Source organism: Nelumbo lutea, chromosome 1 (assembly GCF_056320005.1).
Source record: "Nelumbo lutea isolate HS-2025 chromosome 1, American lotus-T2T, whole genome shotgun sequence".
In the NCBI taxonomy this organism is placed as follows: Eukaryota; Viridiplantae; Streptophyta; class Magnoliopsida; order Proteales; family Nelumbonaceae; genus Nelumbo; species Nelumbo lutea.
The window spans coordinates 18,573,341-18,597,402 of NC_142684.1; the positions used below are offsets into that span (position 1 = coordinate 18,573,341).

Genomic DNA, 24,062 nt, shown 5'->3' on the forward strand with positions numbered 1-24,062 from the left:
TATATGTTCTTCCAATATTTAACTTTCGAGGGAAAGTTGTCTAAAAGCTTGCGGCCTTTGCGGAAAGGAAGATAAAAACAATAGGGAACGTGGGGGACCTTTTTCATAACACATAGCCAGAAAAAATGTCTAAATCTAAAGGAAAATTATGGTGATGGCATAAATAGATCATACCTATCAAAGTTTGGACAACGTTGGGATAAAGCTGATCTAAAGAGACACCATAGTTATAAAGTACAACGGGAACGAAAGGATGTAAAGGAAAGTGAAGGCCAGCAACTAGTGCCTCCTCGAAGACACAGACCTCATCTCGGCTGTAACTCTAGGGAAAATAGTCAGGGTTGGGCTAGATGCAATCAAACTATATGCTCTCCGAATAGCTCGGTCGGATCAAAGGGAGACTCCTCCTCTCGGGCCTCCACCTTGGCCTCTGGTTGAGACAATGAAGTCTCGGCCTGAGAGTCCTCCTCATCTCGTGGTGAACGCCTCCCCCTCACCCATGGAAAATTTAGCAATCTACCCTTAGAAGGCTCAAAAGACATAGTTACAAGGAAAACTACTCACTAGGTGAAAAAGATAGGGAAACTGGCACCAGTGACAAACAAGATCACAACAGGAAAACAGACAACAACACGATGATTGAGACCTCCTCTGATCGGTCACTCTCTTCCTCAAAGAAAAAATCCAAAAACAGTGCGAGTGGGACCTCAATGGGGACCCCATATTTATAGTCTGCTAAGAAGAAAGCAACGACTGAGGAGCACTGACAATGAATCATTGGTCGAGAAGACGCCGCTACACGCGGGCTATTTTGAATTTGAATCTTGCATGCCCATTGAGTGTTCCCCTCTTTCAAATTTGAAATTTGAATTCTGCCACAGTCCCACATAATGTTACTTCTCGTATCGACGAATCAGAAGAGATGTCAATCGGCAACGAACCGAATTGGGTGAGCGAGCTAAGTATCCCATGAACCAGTCAGACCAATTACCATATTGAGAACTACTCCCTTCACGGATCTTACATTGGCTCAGGAGTTGAGGGCAATTAATGAGGGGTAATTTGGTCTTCCGAATGACATCATGACACATGGAATCTAAGCGACACTTTGGTGCTAAGTAAGAAGATCACCTCGACAAGTCGGCTCGTAGCACCTCGCATAGGCCGACTTGGAATACATCGGCTTGGCCGAGCTAATAGGACTCCAAACTAGGGGTGACCTACTTTTGAACTAGTTGAGCTATGAGAAGTACCACAAGCGACCTACAAGGGATGCTTGCTGACTTGTCACATAGATCTGTTGCTAGTCTAAGATCTCCGAAGCATTGATGAATTGATTGTTAGGCTGGCCTACCCGTACCACACGGATCAGAGTTAATTGGACAGACCTCAATCCCCGTGCAGATTATGTAATCGACATCATTATTCTCCCGACTTAACGAAAATGGCTCCACGAGAACATGAAACCCGTTGTAAGAGGTCTCTAACCACTCACGCCTATATAAAGGGCTCATTTATACTTGAAGAGGGACGCACACAATTAAGCTCTCACACTCTCTAAATCTTCAAAAACTCCTCGTTGACTTAAGCATCAGATTACCCATCCCAGGTACAAACAACCCGGACACTCTAACTCTTTCTCTTGCAGAACAACACAAGGCGGCCAACCCTAGCTCAGCCCAACTCAGCTCGGCCACCGATAAGGCAAACATCCGATTTGGCATCCGAGTCATCTGACAAGTGAGAGCCGCCAGATCGCCAATTAGGTTTCATTTTATTATATTTTCAAATTCAAAAAACTTAAATAAATAAATAAATAAAAAGAGAAAAAAGACAGAAAGCATTCTCTTGACTCAGTGATTTGTTTTTCATAGCGAACTTGGCACTTTGACTTACTCCAACGTTACATGGCACTATATCAAACTCATGGTCATTTAGAAGAAGTTAAATGACATCCTAAGTTCCTAACCAAGGACTTCCAATTCTGAATGATAGTAAAGGAGCTTAGTTTTTTATTTATTTATTTTTTATTTTTTGTTACAAGACAATCGAGTTTAATCTATACAAAAATCATACCAGAACCACCAATGCCAATCACTTCCAAAGAAAATAAGAGGGTCAAAGGTCGTTTCTCTCCTCTTTTGTAATTAGTAGAGGAATTAGTGTTAGAAAATAAAAAAACTATTCAAGAACCTCACCCAACAACTTAAGCTTTTAGGTTGAACGGTTATTTGAGATCGTATATCAAAACCTTTTAGGTTGAAGGATTTGAGACTGTTCATTTTTTGTCAATGTTTGGATGGTTGAAAAAGAAAATTGGATGACAGTCAAAGGGCATTTGTGTCTTTCCAATGTTACTTAACGCTTAATTAACTATAGATATTAAATTAACACATTTTGAAAGTTTGAATACTAAACTATCGTATTTTAAAATTTGGTAAGCAGAGTGGCACTAGCCCAAATTATAGGCTACTAATTCAAAATTTTCCCTTTTTAAGAGTATAACTTAAATTAGAGACTTAACTATGCTTTGCTGCATACAAATGCAATAATAACTAAAACTAATTTATTGAAAGCTAAGAGCCTGAGAACGCTTTTAAAAATTAATTAATCAGTCTTTTGTACGCTTTCGTTTTTGAAAAGCTTAATCTTATAGACAATGCCAGTAAAACGAGAACTACAGATACGAACTTGGCTTCATCTGATAGGTGATTCCCAGTATTATCCTTGTTCTGTGACGGTACCATCAAGCTTTCACCTTTCTCCCCCACAAACGTTTTGTTTTACTTTTTCAATAATCGTGAATTCTTGTGATGGTTTATTAAACCTTAGAGTTCGAACTCCAAGGCTCTCAAAATTCATCAATATAGTATTATTTTATTTTGGGTAAGTTGAAATTTCTACGTTCAATATAGTCAAAACAAGTACTGTTTGCTTAAAAAGTTTGAAAGTAGATAAATACAGAAGGTTATGAGGAGAGCAGAGCCATGTGCAATGCACAGAAACTCCAACTCACAATGTTCAGTTTTTCACAAATGGAAAAGTTTCAAGGAGACCCTGCGTTAATGGTAAGAAATCAAGTAAATCAGTATGATTAAATATAGTTAAATTATGGATCAACTTTATATTTTATTTCTTTATATTAACGTACGTCACCTTAAATTAATAATTAAAGCCCACTATTTTAATTCGACCATTTGTTTAAGATACAGGAAAAAGGATGGATCAAACTCAAATCATCACTCAACAGTCAAAGTTCAATTTTCTGTAGAAATGGGTATGAAGCATCAACCCTCTAAGACCTCCTCCTCATCTTCTTTCTTCAGGTTTACAACCTTCCTTACGTTTGCACTCCTTGCCTCTCTTCTCTTCATCAAACCACCAGCGCTGAATCTCCAGGAACCATTCTTTAGATCGGAGCATCCTCGATTCTACGGTGATCTTCGAGAGGCCCAGTTTCCGTGGAACAAGCTTTGCTTTGGTCCGGCCTCCGAGAAACTGAAGCTCGCTGTCTTCTCCAAGACATGGCCGGTAGGTGCTGCCCCTGGTGGCATGGAACGCCACGCCTCAACTCTATACAGTGCACTCGCTGGAAGGGGACACGAGGTGCATGTCTTCACTGTCCCATCTGATAGGCTGCCTCGCCCGGACATCCACCAAGGTAGCCTCCATGTCCATTTCGCGGCCAATGACCATGGCTCTGTCAATTGCTCCCTAGCTTTTGAGATCTTCAATCGAGAGAACATGGCTGGAGCATTTGATTATGTCCACACTGAGAGTGTGTCATTGCCGCATTGGCGTGCAAAGATGATGGTACCTAAGGTGGCTGTCACTTGGCATGGGATCTGGTATGAAATCATGCATTCCAAGTTATTCCAAGAGCTTCTGTTGGAGCCTCAGGGGGTTCGCCCAACACCCAGTGCCGACCTTCGGGACGCCATGCCACGCCTAGTTGATGAAATCAGGTTCTTCTCCAGCTATACGCAGCACATATGCATTAGCAATAGCGCAGGCGAGCTCCTTGTTAACATATATCAGCTTCCTAGAAGAAATGTCCATGTTATACTCAATGGGGTTGATCACACCAAGTTTGTCTACGACCCAGAGGCTGGTGCCAGGTTTAGGCAACGGTATGGAGTCCCTTCTAATGCGAGCGTGGTGATGGGAGTTGCAGGGCGGTTGGTAAGGGACAAAGGACATCCCCTTCTCTATGAAGCCTTCTCATCAATATGTGAGCGCCACCCAGGTGTTTTTTTGCTTGTAGCTGGATCTGGCCCATGGGGAAGACGGTATGAGGACTTGGGGCCTAGCGTCAAGGTGTTGGGTGCATTGGATCCTTCGGAGCTGTCTGAGTTTTACAACGCACTTGATGTGTTTGTGAACCCTACACTGAGACCTCAAGGGCTTGACCTGACATTGATCGAAGCAATGCAATGTGGGAAGCCTGTCTTAACCCCAAACTTTCCTAGCATCACAGGGACCATAGTCCTCAACCAAGGATTTGGATATACATTCTCTCCCAATGTTGGTTCTTTTGTCGAGGCCTTGGAGTCGGCCATAAGAGATGGGCCATCCATTTTGCAGAAGAAGGGTATGGCGTGTAAGGCATATGCACTGTCCATGTTCACTGCAACTAAAATGGCATCAGCTTATGAGAGGTTCTTTCTCTGCATGAAGAATGATAAATATTGTAAATACCCCCTTTCAACTGATTGTTAGAATCTTCTTTAAGGCAAATTTCTGTAATACTATTCCTAGTTATATCAATACATGGAAGTCTTCTTTATTTACAACAGTTGGGGCAAGGCTTAGATGATGATGCTACTGACGTTCATATATCCCCATCAGTAAGTGGACTACAGAATATGTCAGATGTTGGATGCCCCAGTCCATGGCTCAAAAGTTAAAATTACCACCATATATTGAATATTTTCCCTAGTTTGACCAGCTGTACAACAATTTTAGATCTCCAATTAAAAATACAAAAGACCAAAAAAGAGGCTTCTCTTTCAGGGGGAAAGGAGGGGGGGGTGACTAGAGCTTGGTAAATGACCACATGAGAAGAGTGCGACCAAATAGCGAACAGAGAGAACCTTTTTTCCCTGACAGACAGGATTTTAGTGCATATGATACAGGGTATCTTGAAGTCTGTAAGTTCAATAATGGAAAGCTATCCCGAATGCTAATAATAACAAATTATTTGACAATATCAAGGACAACACTAATTGTTACTTCAAGAGTTAAGAACATAATTAGACATATGACGTGTCAGTTTACTGGATAATACAACATTTCATAAGTGTAACTCCATTCCAGATGATGACTTGGCTCATCATATATTGAAGCTATGACACATTTCATCCTCTATTCAGGCTTTCAGCTGTTCTCTGACATTGGTGGATTGGGTGAACCAGAGATGACATAGCAGCTAATATTTAAAATCAAATCAGTAACTACATCTTACCTTATTCATAAGCATATTCACCATCTACAAGCTTATATTGGTAAATGCCTCTATTCTTGTTATTTATAATAGTAAAAATTTAATACTCAATCAAGTGTTGATCCAATACATTGGTATACGTTTAAAAGAAGTAAGAGATATGTGAATTTCAAATACTTCAATGCCATGATATTTAAAGGAAGATTGCAGATAGAAGAGTCATATGAACTCATCTAAGACAAGCAAATAAAATGGAAAAGAACCACACATACTAATTTGACTTGTGGAAATATAGACAGATATCCACTCCCATACCCGATTCATGATTCATTACCATTTATGAACTATGATACCTCAATACCTGTATATGCCTAATATGCCTACATACTACATGACTCTTCTATAGTCGTATCCCTGTTATAAGGATAATAAATGGGCACATGATATAAGGATAATAAATGGGATGCCTCTGCCTGTATCCATGTCCTGGACCATAGGAAAATGGAGAGTCGTATCCCTGTTTCCCATATCCGTGTCTGACGCAACGTGGTAGCAATGGAAACCGGAACTGGCTATGCAAGCACCGGGCATTCGCTAGCACCTAGCGAATAACACCAATTTCTCTAGGAGAGAGAAAAGGTGGCGAAAACTAAAAGAAGAAAACTCAAGAAAATCTGAAAAACATGAAGTATGAATTGATCAATAATTTTGGGAAAATAACAGTATTTATAATACATTTGGAAATTGTAAAATAACTAGGAAATAACAACTAGGATAGATCCAAATATCTAATCTGATAGGATCGAACTCTCCTTGGTTTGATCTCCACCGTCCGATCTCCCTAGATGCATGAATCTTGGATTGTCTTGCTAATCTTGATGCTTCTTGGAGTCTTTCTTGATAATCTTGGAAGAATCTTGCTAATTTTGGATTCTTGGATCTTAGTTAGACTTATCATCATCCTAGGGGTGAGATGGGCCTTATGATGGGCCTCCATCATTCTCCCCCACTTGGAAAGAACTCGACCCAGAGTCGTGATTAGGATATGCAACTAAAGTTGTTCGGTCGGCAAGCTTCTGTTCAAGTACAGGGTCAACCTTTTCTCCTTTCCAATCAAACACACTGAATGCCAGCGCCGGCCCACGGTCGAACTTTATCTTTGGTCCATAGATTCTGATCAGGGGAAGACCACCCTCTGAACGAGGATGCTTGAGCTTCATCAATGCATTCATTAGCCAATTGATCAAGTACCTCGCTCTGGTGCCTATGTGTATCAAGCCTATTGATTCTGAGTGATCCAAGCCTTTGCATTCAATCTCTACGCTCCGACCCATTTCTCTGATACTGGTTTCTGTGCTCCCTGGTTCCAGACACTCTGTGGGATTCCCTGATTCCACGGTTTCATTTGATAGCGGTTCCTTGTGATTGTCCAAGGTCTTACCATGATCGACTATTTCAATTTGCCTTCTCTGTCTTGAGCTCAAAGAGGTATTGTCCTCTTCGTTACCTTGCTGAGCAGATACAGGACCTGAGAATGAGTTTGTGATAGTTGAACTTGAATCGTCTTCATCTCGGTTGAGACCTGTAACTTTGGGAATCTCTCCGGTTTCATCGTTACGGGTGAATCTTCCACGTACTCTAGGTCTACAGTCGGCTAGCGTCTTTCGACATGCATACGTTATTGTCTTGTTGAAATTTCGCTGGGTGCGCTTGCTTCTGTACCTGAGAATCCTCTGTTTTCTTTCCTCTGCACTGTAACGTCCAACCTTGAAACTAGCTTCCTCCATGAACGAATTCTCAGTGCCCAAGGGGCTGAGGATAACCCATGGGGTACTTGCGTTCCATTGATTCTTTGTAAATCGCCAGTACTGCAAACCCTCCTCATGGGTATAGATAATTTATTGTTTTCAGGCGAACCCACAGCCACAAACTGGATTTCGGAATTTGGGTTTTCTACGAGAGAATTGAAGGGAGGTTGGTAGATAAATCTGGGTTTTAGGTTTAGATATTGGCTACTGAAGCTCCTCTGTATAATCCCAGCTCCCCTCACAGTAGCGTTACTGCGCGCAAAATGGAAGTCATCCAAATTATCAAAACCCACATAACACTCTCCCGATTTAACTCCCAACACATCGCTAGCTGAAAACCCCGTATTCCCATGTGCTGAATACCCTACAGTGGATACAGGCTGTAATTGCATAGTGGGGCAGATAAGGAAGTCCGGCCGAAAGAGCGAGAGGCCCAAAGTGTCCATGTCTTTTGGCCCCAAAGCACAGATATCAAGCAAGACATGCCATCCATTTTCATGTGCAAGGTTCATCCATAAATACGGGTACCGGGTTCCGGTCATGCAAGACTGAAGCGGGAAGACGAACAGTCCTCTCTTCTTTTTCCGCTTACTCGCAACCATCTTAGTTAATTCCGCAGAGTGAACTCTAAGGCCTGGCCAAGAGAACTCAGCTGACACGACTCGGGCTCCTCCTTTCTGGGAGCTATCGATCATTGTATCCACGGCCTTACTTTCATAATCGTAAACTGTCAGAAGTTTGGGATTAGATTGGAGAGGGTAAGAATCTGCCAAAAGCTTAAAAGCGGAGGTCCTGCTGTGACGCAGAAGCTGACACGACTCAGTCACCTCTACCAACTGTCGTTCGATGTTACGTGTGGTTGTGCGTTGTTCTTCGATTGTTCTCCAAACAGTTGAAAACCCCTGATCTCCATCACGGGATGGGTTGCGACTGCTACCGTCTTGGTTGGCCATCTGATTGGGTGAACTCCCTACTCTGATACCACCTGACGTAGCATGGAAACAATGGAAACCAGAACTGGCTATGCAAGCACCGGTCATTCGCTAGCACCTAGCGAATAACACCAATTTCTCTAAGAGAGAGAAAAGGTGGCGAAAACTAAAAGAAGAAAACTCAAGAAAATCTGAAAAACATGAAGTATGAATTGATCAATAATTTTGGGAAAATAGCAGTATTTATAATACATTTGGAAATTGTAAAATAACTAGGAAATAACAACTAGGATAGATCCAAATATCTAATCTGATAGGATCGAACTCTCTTTGGTTTGATCTCCACCGTCCGATCTCCCTAGATGCATAAATCTTGGATTGTCTTGCTAATCTTGATGCTTCTTGGAGTCTTTCTTGCTAATCTTGGAAGAGTCTTGGAAGAGTCTTGCTAATCTTGGATTCTTGGATCTTAGTTAGACTTATCCTCATCCTAGGGGCTGCCGGCCCTAGGGGTGAGATGGGCCTTATGATGGGCCTCCATAATCCTATCTGGGCATCATGGCTTATGATTAGTTAGGGTATAGGGAGATATTTAATAACAAAAGGATACAAAATAACTCCAAAACAATAAAATGAAGTATGTACATCTTTTCTTCTAAACAAGATAAAGTATTTCAATAAAAAATTATTAATAATTAAGAGAGAGTGATGATATACAAAGAGTCCCAAAGGCAAAAACGCTCTGTAGTATATACCTTATTACTACACCCAAAACAAATTGCCATCCATACACAAATCTCTGCATCTCAACCCCCTCAATTACAGCAAGAGACCAATCTATCGAAGGATGGCAAGAATCAGCATAAAAAGTGCACTAAGCAAGATAAAGGCATGTAAGTATAATAAAAGCTGATCCTTATCTTCTAAAAAAGATTCTACAGGAGTGAAAAGGGATAATCAAGTGTATCCAATGACTTGAACTAATGGACATACTTGGATGAGCTATATTAATTTTGTTGGTATACAATGATCAAACTTGGATACCCTGTTAATTTACAGCATATTTTAATTTTTTATTGACAGTTAAATTTGACTAATCTTCACAAAATCTAGGTCATAGCCAGATGGACTTGATAAATTTGCTCAAAAACCAACTTGATTTACACTATACTTGGGACAGTCACTTTAGTTCATACTTCAAACCTGTGCTATCTTAGGCACACTCTTATTCCGATACCTCAACTTTTAGACAGGACTTGGGAGAATACAGCCACAATTAAATAGGATATAAGCCTATAATGAAGTAAAGTTGCTGCACCAAGTTCAGTAATGCAATCTAACTGAAAAAATCGCCACATTATATGGATGGTGGCTATTATTCTGTTCAGAACTATTAGTACTAAAACACAGGGCATAAAATGTTGAGTAAAGACAACCGGGCATCATATATCGAGTATTAAGGGCATAATAATAATATCATAAATAAAATCACAACAGATGGAACAGATTAAAAGTAAATGAATAGAACACAAAGACCAAGTGAAAAATCATAATCAATTAGAGAAAAAAAGAGAAATGGACTACCACAAATCATATAGATTGAGTTTGTAACCATATATATGCTCTTCTCTCCAAGTTTTAATTACAGAAAGTTCTTATCCAGGAAGTGAAGCAATATTGTCCAGTGTACACTAGAAAAGGCTATTACCCAATTCTGATGACAGCAATCAGGAGTTGGGAGGGGTTAACTGGGCACAGTCCTAAACTCTGGCATTTTCTCACTTATTAGCCTGAGATTTTACCATTGCACCAAGTCATAATAGCCCTGGTCCAGTGCAGAATGAAATAAAGAAAAAATTACCATGAAAACCTACATGATAGGAGAGAATAGTTAGTGTTCTAACATTAATTACTGATTTGATAAGTTAACTGGGGGAAAAGTGTGAGAAGGAATATGGGGGCTGTCCAAATAGGAACAGGAAGCCACCTCATCCAGAATTACTGGCCATTACAATGAATTTTACATGGAAGACAGAAAAATAGGTATCATGCTGTATATGAATGTTGTAATCTGAATAGCTATACTCAAAGTAGCAAGGAAGAGAAGGGAACCACAGAACTGAAGAGAATGTCGAACTGTACTATCCAGTCGACCAGTCCTTTATTTATAGATGAATATAGTACAAGGTACAAGAAATTACTGAGATGCCCCTGATTAGTGATGGGACACCCAGATGACTTAAATAATTAAACAGGATTAGGCCCATTAAAACAAGCTCAATTACAAGATAAGTTAAACATAAGAATAGGCTAATAAGAACTCTTATCAGCCGAACATCACTCTAACATTCTAACACTCCCCCTCAAGCTAAGCATGAATATCAATCATGTTTAGCTTGCCAAGTATGTCCCTGAACTTCGTTGATGCCAGCCCTTTAGTTAATACATCTGCAATCTGCATCTCTGATGGAGTATAAGGCACACAAAGTTCTCCTGAAATAATTCTCTCTCTGACAAAGTGTCGATCAATTTCAATATATTTTGTCCTGTCATGCTGCACAGGATTGTTGGCAATGTTGATAGCAGCTTTATTATCACAATACAGCTTGAGAGGACCCTCAGTCTTGATACCAAGCTCATTAAGGAGAGTCCTGAGCCATAAGAGTTCAGCAACCCCGTGTGCCATAGCCCGGTATTCTGCTTCTGCACTTAATCTAGCCACAACATTCTGCTTCTTACTACGCCATGTGACTAGGTTTCCTCCCAAGAATGTACAGTAACCTGATGTTGATTTTCTGTCTCCAATGGACCCAACCCAATCAGCATCAGTGTAGGCTTCAATTTCAAGTCTGTTGTTTTTTCTGAATAGAATTCCATTCCCTGGGCAAGTCTTCAAGTATCTGAGGATTCTTTCCACTGCTCTCATATGAGGGGTCTTTGGTGAGTGCATGAATTGACTGACAACATGCACTACATAGGCAATGTCTGGCCGAGTAAGGGATAAGTATATCAGTTTTCCTACCAACTTTTGGTACCTTTCCTTCTCACAGTATTCCTCACCCATTGATTCTTGTAATCCATGGCTTGGTTCTATTGGAGTGTCTGCTGGCCTGCACCCCATCATGCCTGTTTCCTCTAGGAGATCTAGCACATACTTTCTTTGACATATGTAGATTCCTTCTCTTGATCTAGCAACTTAAATTCCAAGAAAGTATCTCAGATTTCCCAGGTCTTTGATCTCAAATTCTGAAGCTAAGAACTCCTTCAGCCTCTTCATCTCTTTCACATCATTTCTAGTAATCACCATATCATCCACATACACAATGAGTGCTGTAAGTTTGTCATCCTGTCTCCTTGTAAACAATGTATGATCTGCACTACTCTGAGTGTACCCTACTTTCTTCATGGCCAAACAAAGTCTCTCAAACCATGCCCGGGGAGATTGCTTCAAACCATATAATGCTTTCCTTAGTTTACATACCTTCTTTCCAACATCATATCCAGGTGGGGGTTCCATGAATACCTCTTCATGAAGATCACCATTTAGGAAGGTATTCTTCACATCCAACTAATGAAGTTCCCAAGAGAATTTTACTGCTAGTGACAGTAGAACCCTGATTGTGTTGAGCTTTGCTACTGGGGCAAAGGTTTCCTTATAGTCAATTCCTTCTTTTTGTGTAAATCCCTTTGCCACAAGTCTGGCCTTGTACCTCTCAATTGACCCATCTTCCCTATGCTTTACTGTGAATACCCACTTGCACCCAACAGTGCCTTTCCCTTCTGGTAGGTCCACCAATTCCCATGTCCTTGCTTTCATTAGGGCTTTCATCTCCTCATTCATGGCTTCTTTCCACCTTGGATCAGATGCCGCCTCTGAATACCTGGAAGTGACACATATAGAGGAAAGAGCAGACACAAAGGAATGATAGGCAGGGGATAAGTGTGAGTAAGAAACATAATCGGCTATGGGATGCCGAGTGGTACAAGAACGAACAGGCTTACGGAGAGCAATAGGAAGATCCAAATCTGAATTGAGTGAATCATAATTACCTTGGATTGCAGAGACAGATTGATCTGAGTTCAACTGGTTGCAATCATGAGGTTGAGGGGCCTTCTTCCTTCTACTGTATGTAAGTATCTCTTTCTCTTGTTTACTGGAACCTTCAAAAGCATCAGCCGAATCTGGAGAAGCAACTGGCACAGTGGAAGTCTCACTAGGTTGACCCGGAATGTTACAGCTAGTAGTAGTGGAAGGTGATGAAATGGGAACAAAAAAGAAGGGAGAATAAGAATCCTCTTCCAACCTACTACTCTCCCCCTGAAGAGGATTCTGAGAAGACTGGAAATAGGGTTGGGACTCAAAAAAGACTACATCCTTAGTGACATTTTTTCTTCGAGACAGGATCATAACACTTATACCCCTTCTGCGTAGGAGAGTACCCCAAAAATATTCCCTTTGTAGCCTTAAGATCCAGCTTGGTCTTCTTTGGATCTTTCACATGTATGAAGCATGTACAACCAAAAACCCGCAGGGGAAGAGGAAATTCTGGAAGAGTGGGACACAAAACAGAGAAAGGGGTCTTCATACCCAGTACCTTAGATGGCATCCGATTTATCAGGTATGATGCAGTAAGAACAGCTTGAGACCAATATTGCTTGGGCACATTGTGCTGGAAAAGAAGGGCTCGAGCTGTCTCCAATAGATGCTTGTTCTTGCGCTCAGCAACCCCATTTTGCTGTGGGGTGTAAGCACATGATGATTGATGTAACATGCCTGTATCTTCCATGAATGAGTTCAGGGATCTTTCAAAGTATTCAGTTGCATTGTCTGAACGGAATTGCTTGATCTTTTTATCAAATTGTGTTTCAACCATCTTGCAAAACATCATAGTTATCCAGGGAACTTCTTCACGTCCTTTCAACAGATAAATCCAAATGCACCGAGAATAATGGTCAATAAAACTGATAAAGTAACGGAAGCCATCAATGGAAACAATGGGTGAAGGACCCCAAACATCAGAATGAACCAAATCAAAAGGGGCTTGAATTTCATTACTAGAAATTGGATACATTGATCTACATTGTTTTGACATTTGACACACATCACAAATTAAACTCTGACTCAGAATGCCCTTACATAATTCGGGAAACAACATTGCTAAGGAAGAAAAGGACAAATGACCTAGCCTAGCATGCCACAAGTGCAGCCTAGCTATTGACTCCACACTTTCCGGACTAGTAGTAGAAGCTTGTAAGGCTGAGCTGACATCTTCATCAAAATAGTAGAGGCCCCCATACTCATGACCATTCCCAATCGTTCTCCTCGTCAATCTGTCCTGGAAGACACAATGAGAAGGAAAGAAAGTTATACTGCAGTTTAAGTTTTTTGTAAGCTTTGAAACAGACAACAGATTTGAGGTAAGACTAGGAACATGTAGGACTGATTTAAGAGAGAGATCATTGCTTAGGTCAACCACCCCCTTTCCAGAGATGGTGGAGAGGGACCCATCAGCTACTCTCATCTTATCCTAGCCAGACAACAAATGATATGTGGAGAATAAGGAGGACATATGTGTCATATGGTCAGTGGCTCCGGAATCAATCACCCAAGAGGTAGAATTAATGGAACTAGATGCACTAAATGCAGAGGTTGTACCTGATTTGGCAAGAGAGGTGGAAGCTAAAGAATTGTTCTTCAGACGGGCTAATGCCCGACTGAGAACCTCTACCTCACTAGCTGTGAAGCCCAAAATACTTGGTCCAGAGGAGTCGGCAGCCTGCCTTGCGGTGGAAGATGACACTGTCTGAATACTCTGTGAGTTCTCACTACTGTTGTTGGTGGCAAGATTCCCACTTTCTGTGTGGCCCTTATGTTGCCTTTTGTCCTTTCTCAGAGCAGCTGGCTTCAGATGAGGGTACAGGATCCAATATTTCTCCTTTGTGTGTTTCTCACCACCACAATGTGTACACTTGAGGGACTTCTTGTCTGAAAATCTATTCCCCTTAGTGGAGACTAAGGCTGAATGTTCTCCAGGTAGTTCTGTTGACTGTGTCTGGGAGTCAACTTACATCTCCTTTCTCCTTACTTCTTCATTCCTCACCAGGTAGTAGACATGGTGAAGCTCAGGTAATTCATCTCTCCCTAGAATCTGTGACCTTATACCTTCATATACAGGGTCAAGACCCGCCAGAAACTTGAAGGCTCTGCCCTCATCAATCTGTTTATCATGCCTCCCCTTATCATTAGCATTTTCCCAATCCAAAATCAAATGGTGGTCAAGCTCTTCCCAGAGGCTTTCCAGTGTTGCAAAGTAGGTTGCCACGGACATGTCTCCTTGCCTTAAGGCTGCAATGTCTTGGTTCAGCCTATAGATTCTAGCATTGTTCTTTTTCTGGTCATATGTCTTAGATACTTTCTCCCAAATTTTAGCAGATGTGGGGAAGTGATGAACAGTTCTGGCCACCCTAGGAGTCATAGAGGCCAGCAACCAAGACATGACTGTGGAATTTTCCTTGCGCCATACGATGTATTCAGGACTACCAATTTCTGGTTGTTTCTTGTCTCCATCCAAATAGCCTGTGAGCTCACGAGAGGTAATGAACAGCATTGCTGAGACAGACCACTCTCTGAAGTTATACTCATCTAGCAGCACACTTGTAATCTGCAAGCTGTGCAGATTAGGGTTTTCCAGGTTTGAGGACCTTGTAACAGGTCTGTTATCTCTAGAGGAAACTTCACCGGATAGTGAGGACATCCTAACTTCAGTCCAAGAGTTGTTCACAGTGCTGTAGGTGGTTCTGTTTAGGACTGGCCGAAGTGGTCACAGTGCTGGTAGAAGTGTTCACAGTTCGGGTACTGTGCAGTGCTGTTTAGGACTGGTCAAAGTAACTGAACCAGTTCACAGTGCTAGTAACTGAAGTTACTTCAGTTAGGGCTTGTTCTACAACCTGAAGTAACTGTGCAGTGCAGTAACTGAAGTTCACAAAGTAGGACTGATAACTGACCTGAAGAGAATCTGTAACTGAAGTTACCACAGTTCTGCCCAAGTCTTGTTGGGGCATGAAGCTGCAACTGTAGAGAAGGCTAAGTCTTTACCACTTGTTCTGCGCAAGTCTTGCTGGAGCACGAAACTGCAACTGTAGAGGAAGCTCTCCCCCTTTCGGCTAGTGCTAGGAATGCTGAAATCAGTCCTCAACTAGGTCTGTCCTATACAGACCTCTCTTAGTAGCCCAATAGCTACTATTTGCTGGAGATAATCTAGTAGGACATCTACTTCTGGGTCTTACTTCCCTTGAGTCCTACAACCAAGAGAAACCCTAGGTTCGAACTTGCTTTACTCTCTTACACTCCTAGGTCTTCACTGCAGCAACCTAGAAAAGGAAGAGAAAAGATGAAAAGACAGCAAGAGAAAAGAGTGCGCCTGTTGAAACCAGGAAGGAGCTAATGCTCTGATACCATGTAATCTAAATAGCTATACTCAAAGTAGCAAGGAAGAGAAGAGAACCACAGAACTGAAGAGAATGTCGAACTGTACTATCTAGTCGACCAGTCCTTTATTTATAGATGAATATAGTACAAGGTACAAGAAATTACTGGGATGCCCCTAATTAATGATGGGACACCCAGATGACTTAAATCATTAAACAGGATTAGGCCCATTAAAACAAGCCCAGTTACAAGATAAGTTAAACATAAGAATGGGCTAATAAGAACTCTTATCAGCCGAACATCACTCTAACATTCTAACAAATGCAAAGGCTATAAACACATGCATGTGTCCATGTGATTAGTTCTGAGCAAATAAAATTAGATAAACCATGAAGAAAAGAGGTGGGGAAAAATAATTGTGGAACTTTGCCACGCTTTCAGTATCATGCTTACTATATAATGAAAAAAAAGGGAAAATTTTGAAGTATGGAGAATAGGTTCATGCACTAAGTTAAAAATGTCACAATCTGGAACATGTTAATCCATGTAGATCAAATCTAAAATGGTTACATGAAGCATGTATTATGCCATCAGACACATGTTAAAATCTACTCTAGAAGCACGCTTTCTAGATGGAACTGGAGATCCAAAGGGTCAGGTGTCTCAGGTTCAGACTTAGCAGAAATATATGGGGGCTGAGTTGGGCTCATCATAGTGAAAAGATAATAGATGGCCCATGTTTATAATGATAAAAATTATGTATGCATCTGTCTTCAAAACATGTACTAGTTTACCCATAACAAGAGATGTACCTGCTTTATTACACTATTGCATCTATCATTTCCAAAAACTCCACAAAAAATATTCCTCAAGAATCCTTATAAACTCTTAAATCAACAAAATGTCAAATCCATTCACAAAACATCCCATTACAATTAAAGAAAACAAGAAATCACTTTAAACAAAAGAATGCTATGATATAAGGATCCCGTTAACTAGCATTTATACATATGAAAACATGAATAGGAAAATAGAAAGAACAGATATCAAGTCTACATTAGCAAACCTCCCCGTTTATTAGGTGGGAAGTAGTTTGCAGGAGGAAGGAAAATGGAGGTCTGGGTTTATGGAAGTTGAAAGGATAAAACATGGCTCTTTTAGGTAAGTGTTTATGGAGATTTCCATTGGAGGTATATAGGCTATGGCATAGGGTAATAGCCAGCATTCATGGTCTCTCTGAGAATGGGTGGGATGCTTGAACTTCTAGCAGAGATTCAAGTACACCATGAAAATCAATCCAAAAGCATCTTCCAAGATTCGTCACTCATATCAGGTATGATCTAAACTCAGGGAACAAAATCAGGTTTTGGGAAGACCTGTGGGTAGGGGAAGTGCCTTTGAGGGTCTCCTTTCCTTCTTTGTATGCTCTCTCTTCTTTCAAGGGTAAACCAGTGTCAGATTTTTTTAATCCCTTCCCCTTCACTCTCTGGGTATGGTTGAAATTTGGGCCTTCACAGAAATGTTAAGGATTCTCAATTGGATTTGGTGTCAAACCTTGTGCAATTTCTGGATGGGGTCTTTTTAGATGTGAGTACGAGATTGTAGAGTCTGGTCCTATCACCCTTCGGGTGTTTTCAGTTGTGCTTCCTTCTTTAAAGCTTTGGTATCTTCTGATTCTGCTGGCTCTTCATTCCCAGTTAAAGAAGTGCGGTGCCACCCTATTCCTCCTAAGGTGAGTGCATTCAGTTGGGAAGTTTGTCATAGTGCAATTAACACGTGTAATATGTTACAGAGAAAGAGACCTGGTTGGTGTCTCCCCCCGAATTGGTGTTATATGTGTGAGTCAAATGGTGAGACTGCCTATCACTTGTTGATTTCCTGTCCTTATGCTAATTGTGTTTCGAAGTGGTTTTTCTCTCTCTTTGATTGCAGGTGGAATGCCCCTAAGAATTTGGACAGATTGTTTGATTCATCTACATTCAGATGGCCAAGAAAGAGGGGCAGAATATTGTGGAGATGCACAAGGGCAGCTGTGCTTTGGTCTTTGTGGGAGGAAAGGAATATGAGGATATTTGAAGGAGGAAAAAGGAGTAAAGAAGCATTGATAGATGGAATTACAGCCAAAGTGGTTTTCTGGGTTAAATATTTGAAACTTTTCTCTGATTTTACATATGATGATCTGATAAGGAGATGGAGAACAATTGCAGCACTACCTTCTTCCAAGAAGAAAACTATAAGGGAATGGATTCCCCCAGAAAATGGGGTTATTAAAATGAACATTGATGGAAGCAGTCTTGGTAACCCAGGCCCTTCTGGTATAGAAGGGGTGTTCAGAAATGAAAGGAGGTAAGTGGTTGGAATGTATTCAGGTCCATGTGGGCAGGGGGATTCGATTACAGCTGAACTGACAGCAGCAGTGTTTGAATTACAAAAGGCAATGGAGATGGGGGTGAGAAAAATGATAGTTGAAGGAGACTCTAAAGTAGTTATCAGTTGGCTAAGACAAAAGAACAAGCTCCGTGGTTTTTTAGAAAAGATTTCAAGATGATCAAAAGGTTTACAGATGGTATGCAAGTGGATTTTCAATGTATTCCAAGGTCAGCTAACAACATGGTAGATCACTTAGAAAAATCGGGGGTGCACAGGGAAACTTGTTTCTGGGCTCAGATGTAATTACCAAAGTAAAGTTGGGTGGTTTTTAATGTGCTTTGTTCAGGGGTAACCGAGGTTACCCTTGGTGTAACTTTTATGTTTAATCTTTAATAAAAATGTCTGTAATTCATAAAAAAAACATACATGTTGATCTTTCTTTGTATATGCCCAAATTCTTGGATGCATAAAACAATAAAGTGGAAAATAAATAAAAGAAAAAAGAAACCATCAGCATAATATTCAATAATACTTTGAGAAGTTTCTGGACAAATTTCAGATCACTAGACACAGACACAGATATATTCTCTTTTGCAGTCACTATTTTTTTCTTAGATCACCATTTCCAATTTAAGATGGTATTACAGGATTTTGCTTCTTGCACCTACTCCCAGATGTTGTGAGAGTTGATGGCAGCATTTTAAAATTGAGAAGTGCAAATAAAGCGCAGGAGTTTCCTAGAGCTTGAGGCACAAGGTGAGGTGGCACCACTTTTACTTAAAAGAAAACTTAATATAAGAATATGCAAATATAAATTCTGAAATAAATAAATATTTCAAAAAGCCTATTTAGTGAATTGGTTAGAGTATTATATTATTAATCTGAAGGTTGTAGCTTATATATGTTTAAGTCCTACAAAGGCTAAACTATTAAACTCTAAACGTCATAGATACATCCTACAACATAGAAATTTTCATATTAAACATCAAATTCAAGGTTGATTCATCAAAAAGTAGCAACAAGCTAAGTGAGGCAGACTTATATTCAAGTGACACACATCCCATATAATGAGCCTCACCTGTATGACTAAGTGCAACCAAGGTGCATCTCTTAAAACATTGTTGAACGAATAACAATTTGATTATGTTAAAGCTAATATATCTACTAATTGATTGGTACTTTGACACCCACATTGGATGGATGTATTATGTACTGTCAGACTAAACCTATAATATCTCATGTTATTATTTGGCATGTGTACTTGATCAAGTTGCAAGCTTTCAATTTGAATTTCATATGTAGCAGTGGCATTGCTTGAAAAAGAATTTATTTTGGATTTAATAATAGTAGTTTTGTTTTTATTGAAGTAATGTTATAAAGCTGAGGTAGTCAACTGTCAAAGTGCAAGAAAATGTCCAGTTTGGGGACAGCGAATTACCGAGCGATAATTCTATTTTAATTGTAGATGAAGCATGAAAAATAAAATCAGTAGATGACTCTATTGCCAACTAGAAATAGGAACAACTTTTGCTGGTCGTTCCTCATGAATGTATAATACAAAGCTATAAAAGAGATTCCTACATCACCTTCATCTTACAAGCTTAATCACACATTTTGCCCAACATGGAAACCACATAAACCGCTGTCTGTCCCAACCCAACTGCGACCAGTATCTTTAGAAACCCCTCGCTCCTTCATCATCTCCCTAACTTCACTCACACCATCCCATTTCCCAGCAGCTGCAAAAGTATTAGACAATGCGACATAAGCTCCAGGCCTCCCATCATTTCTCAACTTGAAAATCTCATTGGCTGCAATGCTCGCCATTTCTACATCACCATGAAGCCTGCTTGCACCAAGTAAAGCACCCCAGACATCAGAATTGGGCTTCTCAGGCATTCCCATTATGAACTCCCATGCCAGATGGAGACTCCCTGCACGCCCCAGGAGATCAACCATGCAAGCATAGTGCTCCATCCTTGGTTTGAGTGAGCAATCTCTCTCCATGCTCATGAAAACCTCCTGACCCCTAGCAACTAGCCCAGCATGTCCACAAGCTGAAAGAGCACTTAGGAATGTGACATAATTGGGTCTGATACAGTGTTCGTTTTGCATCTTGTTGAAGAGTTCAAGTGCTTCACTGGGATTTCCATTCTTCCCATATCCATCAATCATTGAAGTCCAAGAAAAGACATTCTTGTCTGGCATGTGATCAAAGACTCTCCTTGCATCCTCAGTCTTCCCACATTTTGAGTACATGTCTATGAGTGCGCTTCCTAGTCTCACATCTGTGAAGAGTTTCATCTTTAAGAGTTGACTTTGGATTTGTTGACCGAGTTCAAATGCTGACAAGACAGAGCATGCCCCAATTACACTCACAAAAGTCGATACGCTTGGCTGGAAATTCAACCTTTGCATGTCTATGTAAAGTTGGATGGATTTCATAGCTGTTTTAAGGGATTTGCTGTAGCCTTCAATCATTGCATTAAAAACAACTATATCTTTGCTAATTATTCTGTTGAAGATGTCTTCAGCATCTGCCACAGACCCTTGATTCATGTACCCAGAGATCATTGCCGTGGAACAGTAAACATTCTTTTCAAACATAGTATCAAATACTTTCCTCGCATAATCAACCTTGCCATTCTTCGCATAGGAGTCTACTAGAGCTGTGAATAGAACATCGTCTGATTCAACATTCGATTTCAGTATCTGGGCATGCACCTGTTTTTCTATTCCACCTGACAGTGAATAATTATTTCCAGTTGCCATTGCAGTCCTTTTAGTCGTGGTAGATAGCTTTAAAATTGTCGAGAATGTAAACCCATCTGGTCTTTCATCAGAGAAAGAGAGTTTACGAATTAAATCCAATGAATCTTCTATTTGGTCTTGTTTTAGGTGGGCCGCAATTAAAGAATTATAACAAGAGATGGTGGGCTTCGGCATTTGATCGAAAACCTGGCGTGCATAGGTTAAACAACCAGATCTTAGATGAAGAATAAGGAGCTTAATGGAGATATTGGTGTTAGGCGTGAATCCAATCTTGAGGATGTGTGCATGGATCTTTTGGCCTTCGGAAGGGAAATCAGACTGAATGTAGTGCTGCAGAGCAGAAGAAAGAGAGGTGGGGTCCGGTTTCGCCGGGTAAATTTGATTTGGTGGGATTGGACCGTTAAAGTTGTGCGTGAGCGAAAAGATGGGTGGCCTTACCGGTAGTCTCCCATTTTTCATCTTCTCATCTCCCTCGGCATCTCGGGGCAGAGTTTTTTTTTTTAATGTTGGTGGTGGTGTCTAAGAGATCACAACTCAGTGCAACTCGGTCCGAGACTTAGCTGGGAGCTTTTACTGCGCCAAAAGTTAGAGTTGCTTCCAGCTTCCCTTGAAAAGGATTCTAGATCTCGTGCCCACGAGAAATCTGGCAACATCTCTCCGTGCATTATACTATCTAAGAGTAAGAAATGTTCCCCTTAGAGTTCGAGTCAGAACCTTGAGTTTCTCGAATCCAAAGTTAATTATTTAGAAAAAATGTTTTATAAAAATAAAAAATAATATATAATTTTTTTATTTGATATTTTAAAAAATAAGAATTATAATAATTAATAATTATAATATTTTTATTATATATATTATTTTTTATAATTTTATTATATATATTCGAGCCGATTTGCGAGTTCTAATAGGTTCAAGCTCGGCTTGTTTCATAATCAAGCTAGTGAATTGGGATCAAGTTCGAGCTCGATAGAAACCGAGCTGAGTCGAGCTTTTCTCGAGCTGCTCGTGAAAAATTTGGCTCGTTGCCACCCCTATCCAATCCACATCTCCTTAACATGCAACAAGCTCAACTGCTCTGATCGTTACACCAAAAGAAAACACGTTGACTTACTTTAGTTCCAAGGGATGAAGAAAAAATCCCTGACCCCACTTAGGATATGTTTTGGTACCATAGCCATTTTCAACTAAAACCTATCACATCAATGTCACATAAGCGTTTTGAATTGCAATGTAAATTTTTAAGGGGTTTTAATGTTCAGTCCACCTCTAGAAATCTTAGCTCCACCTTAAGGGTGGAATAAATCCCGATAATGGATTGATGCCAAATCCATGAGCAGATTGCGATTTATAAGAGGGCTACCAGTAAACTAGGAGTTGGATGTAATTTCAGATTTTTGTGGGGGAGTACAATCTACTTAACCCAATTCTTTTTTTATTTGGTTATGACTTTTTTAACTCAAAACAGTTAATAAACGTTTTTGTCTGAAAATAGCAAGAGGGGGTATTAAGGAAACGTCAAATTGAGGTTTCCCCCAACAGCCATTGCATCTCAGTGTTTTAGCTGATATGGCACTTACCTGTCATCCGATGTGGCATGGTGATGAATTGATATGATGCGTCATGTATAACATACAACACTTCAACGTGATTGGTGTTATGGAGAAAAATAAAATCTGATGAAATCCTAGATTTAGAAAATTCTTAGCCATTAGATTTGCATAACAGTACTTGGAAATGTAATTGGTGTGACATAGAATTAAAATATTTACTTTAAACACTTCAACATAAAACAAGACATACGAAACAGTATCTATTATAAACGTCTAATCAACACTGCTGTTGAGACTAGAAACATTAAGTGTTAACCAAACGGGTTTCTCCTCTAATCATTCTCTAATCATTGGAACTTACACGACCCATACCACTCAAAACGTACACTCCCTATAGTTTCACATGCTTAGTAAGATACCCTATTATGGTTTGCACCCATTCTTATTTACTTTAAGCTGCATTTGGAAACAATGCAAATGGAGTGTAAATCTCAGTAAGGGTAAATTTTCACTATGGTTCACTTCAAAGTTCAAAGTATCGATACGAGTTTCGATTGTATCGTATTGGTACTCAAAAACAGCCGAAACTCTATTTTTTTTGTTTTTTTCTAATTTTAGTTTTTTAGGAAGATTTTAGCATGCTTTTTATTATTAAAAAAATTGGGGGTCCAAAACTCAAAAGATACGATACAATACACCCCGTATCGGGTATATCGTATCGATACTTTGAACCATGGTTCATTTTGGACTGTGTTACAACATTACATTTTTGCATTGACAAATGACAGACCAATGTATATTTACATTGATAATAAGATGTAAAGGTACATCAATAAAAAAAAGAGTTTGCTTTCAAGTAGGCTTTTGATAAAAAAAAAAAAAAGCATATGCTTTATTGGAATTTGTGTATGCATCCATTACAGTTAAACGTCTGTTTGGTAAGAAGGTAAATTTGTCAATGCAAAACTAACCCGACTTTGCAATTTATATAAATCGTTTTACACTTTACATATTTGCATCATTTCCAAACGCAGCCTTAGTGACCATTTGTATTTCCATATAGAATGTCACCTTTGCTCTCAATTATGGGGGTGTCAATAGCATTAAAATATGCCATTTGGAATTAGAGATTTGATATAATCAAAACGAATTTGGATATGACCTGATTTGATTGGATAAATATTGGAAACTGATTGATTATTTATTTTTTATATATATTTAAATATTTTATATAATTTCTATATATAATAAATTAATAATTAAATTATATGAATAATTTATATATTTATATACTTTATATAAATAAAACATTTATTTTATATATTTATAAATTACCAAAAATAATTAATTGGTCAAATTTAAATCAATTTGAATATTCAAATTCTTTTTTTATGCAATGAAAATAAGCAATCGTCTGTAATTTTCAAATATCGAATTTTATAATCAGATTCAATTTCAAATATTGTTTGATTCGGTTCGTATCGATCGACTTACACCCCTACATAAACAGTTAAAACTGGACGATAAAACGTGTAAGGCAATGCGTCAACCATTTCTATTTCCAAAACCAATACATCATTTTTATAACTCTGTTGTTTCATCCACCACTTGACCTCCCAAGGGATGTGCCTAAACTTATCGAATTGACAACCCTTCACACTCAACTTCAATTGCTTGATTTGAAAGATATCTTGAGACCTTAGGCTCTTAGTTTCTTATTTTGGAAAGAAACTGGTTGCACTTGTTCTATAGTTGTTT

At 39.7% G+C, this 24,062-nt stretch overlaps 2 protein-coding genes and 1 pseudogene across 3 annotated transcripts; 1 reads left to right on the forward strand and 2 right to left on the reverse strand.

Annotated features, from left to right (window-relative positions):
• The first annotated feature begins 3,273 nt into the window (after positions 1-3,273).
• LOC148873810 (UDP-Glycosyltransferase superfamily protein) lies at positions 3,274-4,719 on the forward strand. The gene has a single exon (XM_088984432.1). The coding sequence runs from the start codon at positions 3,274-3,276 to the stop codon at positions 4,717-4,719; it is 1,446 nt and encodes a 481-aa protein (XP_088840558.1).
• A 1,421-nt stretch (positions 4,720-6,140) lies between these two features.
• On the reverse strand, positions 6,141-8,291 carry LOC148873811 (uncharacterized; annotated as a pseudogene). Its single transcript, XR_016099167.1, has one exon. The product of XR_016099167.1 is annotated as an uncharacterized LOC148873811 (transcript).
• An 11,164-nt stretch (positions 8,292-19,455) lies between these two features.
• Positions 19,456-21,470, reverse strand: LOC148873812 (Tetratricopeptide repeat (TPR)-like superfamily protein). The gene has a single exon (XM_088984443.1). It carries the CDS (start codon positions 21,211-21,213, stop codon positions 19,588-19,590), a length of 1,626 nt encoding a protein of 541 aa, XP_088840569.1. The 5' UTR covers positions 21,214-21,470; the 3' UTR covers positions 19,456-19,587.
• Between the last annotated feature and the right edge of the window lie 2,592 nt (positions 21,471-24,062).